This window comes from Octopus bimaculoides, chromosome 7, assembly GCF_001194135.2.
Source record: "Octopus bimaculoides isolate UCB-OBI-ISO-001 chromosome 7, ASM119413v2, whole genome shotgun sequence".
Lineage (NCBI taxonomy): Eukaryota > Metazoa > Mollusca > Cephalopoda > Octopoda > Octopodidae > Octopus > Octopus bimaculoides.
Genome location: NC_068987.1, coordinates 40296554 through 40302774, shown reverse-complemented (window position 1 = coordinate 40302774; position 6221 = coordinate 40296554). Strand labels below are relative to the sequence as shown.

The 6221-nt window shown below is 37.8% G+C and overlaps 1 protein-coding gene across 7 annotated transcripts in view; it reads left to right on the top strand.

Moving 5' to 3' along the window:
- Positions 1 to 6221, top strand: part of LOC106875848 (excitatory amino acid transporter 1-like) — a 321485-nt gene that overhangs the window by 274936 nt on the left and 40328 nt on the right. Inside the window, exon 11 of one of the 7 annotated variants that reach the window (XM_052969532.1) lies at positions 5992 to 6212. The exons of the other annotated variants lie outside the window; for them this stretch is intronic. Within the exon in view, the coding sequence (XP_052825492.1) occupies positions 5992 to 6064 (73 nt within the window). The 3' untranslated portion in view covers positions 6065 to 6212. Of the gene's footprint in view, positions 1 to 5991; positions 6213 to 6221 lie in introns of those variants that run through there. 7 annotated transcript variants of the gene reach the window in all.

Below are 6221 nucleotides of genomic sequence, written 5' to 3'. Positions count from 1 at the left end.
TCTTTCACCACAACTTTCTCTCACTCTTACTTCCTGTTTCTGTTGTGCCTGTAATTCAAAGGGTCAGCCTTGTCACACTCTGTGTCACGCTGAATATCCCCGAGAACTACGTTAGGGGTACACGTGTCTGTGGTGTGCTCAGCCACTTGCACGTTAATTTCACGAGCAGGCTGTTCCATTGATTGGATCAACTGGAACTTTCGACGTCGTAAGTGATGGAGTGCCACAAAACTACTTTGGCAGGCTTGTGTTCCCACCAATTCTGATATGAGAGTTCAGACTTACAGCATATGATCCAATGCAAATACTGACTAAGTCTATTATGGTGATTAATATTTTCATTTGAGGCTAACATAAAGCATCCAGAGAGAAAGTGGTCAATTTGTTTCTCTGGTTGCACCACAAAAGCAACAAGCAAGATCAGTACCATTTTTAAGAATGCTTCCTTGAAAGTTTCTGGTGGGCAGACACTAGTTCTGAGCTGCTATAATGATGCTCTCGGTTTCTGATTAAAGTCTAGATGTGGCCAACCATTGATGGGTCATATTTGTACCAACTTCAGGATTGCTGGTCCTAGTGAGTTATTTTCCATTGATCTTTAATTCTTTTACATATTTCTTAGTTTCTGATACTTAGTACAGGTTTTTGTACTTTCATGCTTCCAGACAAGTTTAAGCATCAGTCCTCTTTGGATCAGATAGGTATCTAACCCTACCCTGTAGTTGCTGTCTTTAGAAACAGCTGCAGCTGCATCAGTCCACATTTTCCAGCCTTTGATGGGATGTATAGTTTATCTGCATTTGATGTTGGGTGATACATGCAGTGCATTATGAGAAGCTTGCATATTTTCATATCGATTTTACTGATCTCACAGATGGACCATTTTATGATATTAAAGCTGTAAATTACAACAGATATAGCTAAGGTGTTGATTGAATCAATCCTGTTTCCAACATTAAGTTCACTCTTTAGGATAGCTCTTGCTCTATAATAACATGCTCTCTGAATTTTTTCATACATTTGTGAGTGCTGGATGCTATTTCCTTCATACGCACTTAAATATTTGTAATTTTTTTCAGGGGCTAATACTTTGATGATCTTAGGTTTGTCTCTCCGTATGTTGTTTGCTTTCACGAGTTTTCCCATGAAGAATGTGGCTGTAGCACATTTATCAAGATCGAACTCCATTCCAGTATTTCACTAATTTCTTTTACTACTGTTAAAAGTCGTTCCAGTTGGTGATCGTCTTTTGTGAAAAGCTATAGATCATGCATGAAAGGAGGTGATTAATGTGTTTATCATATACTCTGTTCCCATGTTTTGTGTCATTCAAAATCTTATTTAAGGGAATGAAAGCCATGCAAAAGAGTAGTGTTGATAGAGAATTGCCTTAAAAAATTCCACAGTTTATGTTGATGTCACTAGTGTTCATAGTTGTTTTCCATTGCTTCATACTGTCTGGCAAAAAATTACCAATAACCAGAGAGATTCTATATTTCCAAGCATTTCACAATTCAGCTATAGGGAAGGCTGTAAAATGTATTTTGTTTTTGTACTCAATGCAGCAGAAAGATTTTGGTGTCATTTGTGGCAGTCGGCGTCGGCATCATTGTCATTATTATTTTCCAATTGATTTGCAATTTATTTCATCTTCTGATCAAGTCTCAACCAGAGACCTAAGGCACATATATATTAGATGGAGAGAAACTTCCTGAGAATGTGGGTGGTTGATGTCAACACAATTTTTTGAGGCTCATAGATTGGTCAACAAATTTGTCAGTACCTTTCTTGATCATTCCCAGAGCACCTACAACAGCAGGGATGGTTTGGTTTTCAACTGCCATGTGTTAGATATCTCAATCTCAAGGTCCTTTTATTTCGACAGTTTTTCAAATTCTTTTGTTAAAATGTTTCTATCAGTAGGCACTGACATATCAATTAACAGGCATATTTTTTTGTCTTAGGTCTTGATGATGATGATGTCTGGTTTGTTATCATTTATTTGCCTGTCTGTATGTATTCCATAATCCCATAGGATGGTAACATTCTCTCCCTCAGTGACGACATATGCTCCAGTGCAAGTATTGGCCAACTTGATCATGCCTGGTTTTATATTCCATAGGGGCAAGGACTGAACAACTAACAGCAATGTGGTCAATACTCTCAAGTTTGTCATTGCAGAGTCTACACTTTGTGTCTACCTCATTGTGGGTGGCATTAGCTTGATAGTTCCAAGTGAGGAGACTCTGATCTTATGGCACTAGGATGAATCTTTTGTTTTGGCTTTCAAACCAACACTCTGCAGCCATTGATGAATTCTTCTCATATCTACATCAGTTTTCCCCAGCTCATTTGGAGTATTGCCCATGCAATGGTTTTCCTTGCCACAGTCTTGATATTTTTTTCAAGCTTTCTTGTTTGGCTTTTGTTTTACACTTTTTTGTTACCTTAGTGGGTGGTGTGTCCTCCTTATCATTTTCATAATCAGGGAGATTAAGTTGTCATCTATATTTATATGCCTCCTTTGAGATTGAGTGAAGTTTCATACTCTGTTCATGTTGCCTTACCAGCTGTATCATCCAGTCGGTATTACTTTGGATGTACACTTGGAGTCCTATTGTGGTTGTTTTATAGGACATTTCAAGCTGGATTAAGGCTCTGCCGCCTTCCTTTCGTGCGAGGTAGAGCCTGTAGACATCTGATTTTGGGTGGTGCATCCTTTTTAGTGTCAGCAGTTTCTTGGTCTTTATGTTCATACACTGGAGATCACTCAGATTCCAATTGATGACATTAAGGCTATACTGGACAACTGGTACTGCCAGGGAGTTTATAGCTACAATTCTATTCTGAGAGTTCAGCTCAGTATTCAGGACTGTTATGACACCTCTATAATACTCTTTCCTGATTTTCTCTTTCGTTGATCTGTGTTGAATCCCTTCACCTTTGTGTATCCCAAGATACTTATAAAAGTCTTCTTGGTCCAGGTCCTTGATCAAGTTGGGTTGTGGTATTGGCTGTCAGTTTACCACATTTGAACAAAGCTTTTGCACGCTTGTCAAGGCCAAATTCCACATTGGTGTCATCAATGAATATTTTTGCAGTTACTAGTGGCCCTTTCAGATCTTTGTCGTCTTTTGAATACAATTTCTGATCATCCATGTAGAGCAAGTCTGAGATAATCTTGTCAAACATTTTGTAACCATAATTTATTCATTATGATTATTACTATTATTATATGAAATTTCGCAGCTTATTTTGCTGGGTATGATGGAAAGTGCCAGCTGACTAAAGTGACACTTGTTTATTGTGAAGAATGATTGCAGTTCCTAGCAATGCTGATTGTTGTAGGTGTTCTACCTTCACACTTGCACCAATCTTTTTCAGCCATGTTGGTAGTTGAGTGCTGATACTTCCACGTGCACCAATTAATATTGGTATCACATCTACTCTCTTCAGTGACCACAGCCTTCTTATTTCCCACTTTAAATCATCATAGTTGTTTATTTTTTCTTCCTCTTTCACATTGATCTTGTTGTTACCAGGACATGCAATGTTGATTATCATACATGTTCTTTCTTTTTTGTTCACCACAACAATGTCTGGTTTCCTGTGTCTGGTCAGGTGATTGCATTGGATCATTACATTCTACAGTATTTTGCAATTCTCATTTTTGGTGACTCCTTCTGGGGTTTGTTCATACCACGTCTTTGCTCTCTGTAGGCCATGATTTCCACAGCACTCCCAATGGATCATTCTTGGTACATTATTATGATGTCATTCATATTTGTGTTGTGCCAATTTTGGGCATTCGCTAACAATGTGCCATACCGTTTCACTCTTCTCACCACACATTCTGCATTTGTCGCTGTTGGTAGTGTTGTCAATTCTGCATTTCATATAATTGGTCCTTAACACTTGTTCCTGAGCTGCACATATGAGTGTTTCTGTCTCTATCTTCAGGTCACTCCTCCTTTTGCATAGCCACTGGTCTTCTGTATTTGTCTTGGGGTTCACATCTCTTGCAAACTGACCATACGCTTTCATTTCCTTCCATGCTTTTTCTTTCTTTTTGTTCATTTCTTGTTTAAATTTTTCCTTAGTTACACATTTGTCAGTTTTGATGACGCCAGCCTTCTTCGTGTGTTTCAACAGTGACTCCACGGCATTTTTTATATACCACCCTAGACTGTTTTTCTCTACTTGGATACAGTCCTGGCAACTGATTAAACCTCTCCCACCCTTTCTTCTTGACAAGTACACCCTATCAGTGTCACTCTTAGGTAGGAAGGCTCCATGTTCTGTCAACATTTTTCTAGTTTTGGTATCCATTTTCTTCATTTCTCTCTTTTGCCATTTTATAATTCCCACTCCATACTGAAGTGATGCTATCCCCCACGTATTAACTGCTTGGATTTTATTCCATCCAGTCAAGTTTGAGTGCAACACCAATCTCAGTCTTCGGAAATATTCTGTCCTCAAATGCTCTTTCATTTCCTTTTCCATTATCTTGTTACACTCTAGTACACCAAGGTATTTGTATCCTTCAATTTGCTTAATCAAGTCTCTGTTCGGTAATTCTATCCCTGCTAGGGACTGTACCTTGCCTCTTTTTAGGTAGATTATTCTGCACTTCTTAAGTCCAAATTCCATTCTAATATCAGTACTAAAACAGTGGACCATGTTCACCAACGAACTCACTTGAGTCTCATCTTTGCCATACAGTTTCAAATCATCCATGAAAAGGAGGTGGTTGATTGTTTGGATTTTTCCTTTAGTTGGTATCCCAGGTTCATTTTCCTAAGTATCAAGGTCAGAGGTATCATGCAGAGAATGATACCCAGGGTGCCCAAGCTTTTTGCATAAGATGTCAGTTCAGTTTTCCATCCCACCATACTTCTTTTCAGGAAACACATTACATTCCTCGCAATTCCAAACAGATCTAAGCACTTGATGATCCACACGAATGTGTAATCGTATCATAAGCTTTGCAATAGTCAATTCAGGCCATTCCCAGATTTGTTCTCCATTGTTTACAATCTTGCATTTTGTCTATCAATAGTTGATCTTCGGTACCTCTGCATTTCCTTCAACAGCCTTTCTGTTCTGGCAGTAATATATCGTTCTCATCAAGATATTTATACAGTTCTTCTGCAATTCCTCCTGACAGTAACTTCCACATTAACGGGAAGCATGAAATTGGTCTGTAATTGTCAGCAGCATTTCCCTTTGATGCATCCTCCAAGCATTCACCATTCACCCTTTTGTCAACCAACCTGGGATTTCTTCTTCTCCGTTGATAAATGCAACGTTTCTCGACTGGGGTTCCCTGGAACCCTAGGGTTCCACAAAAGGTTCCTAGGAGTTCCACGAGAAAGAGTGAGATAAGCTAATGCTAATTTCATGATCGTAACAACATATTATTGGTTATTGTAATATTGTAATATAGACATCATTCTATCTAACCTAACATGTTATTAAAAAAATATAAAAACCATATATATATATATATGATGAAAAAATATGAGAAAGATATGGTATATAATTTTTTTTTGTGCAGGGGTTCCTTGAGACATGTAATTTATTTTAAGGGTTATGCAAGGGTAAAAAGGTTGAGAAATATTTGATCAATGCATCAAATTGCTCTGCAATCAATTTATGGCAACTACTGAACTTGTCAACCAGCCCAGGATTTCTTCTCCATTGATCAATGCATTCAATTACTCTGCAATTATTATTGTTATTACTAAGTGGACTTGTGAAAACTTCACGGAAAGCATACAAAATGTAACAATCTATATTGTGACACTTACAGAAAATAGAAAGAAGTGTAAAACCAATAACTATATAATCCAACCAAAATATCTCACTTGCGCAAACATATGCAGAATTACTATTTAGCCTTAAAATACATTGTACATCTTCAACGTACCTTCTTGGTTTAGTGGTACAGAATGTTCTTCTGGTATTCTTTTATTCTTTTACTTGTTTCAGTCATTTGAATGTGGCCATGCTGGAGTACTGCTCTTTAGTCGAAGAAATGAACCCCTGGACTTATTCCCTATAAACCTGGTGCTTATTCTATCAGTCTCTTCTACCAAACAGCTAAGTTACAGGAATGCAAACACACCAACATCAGTTGTCAAGTGATGGTGGTGGGGGACAAATACAGGCACAAACACACACACAAAAATATTTATATATATATATACATACATTCATAC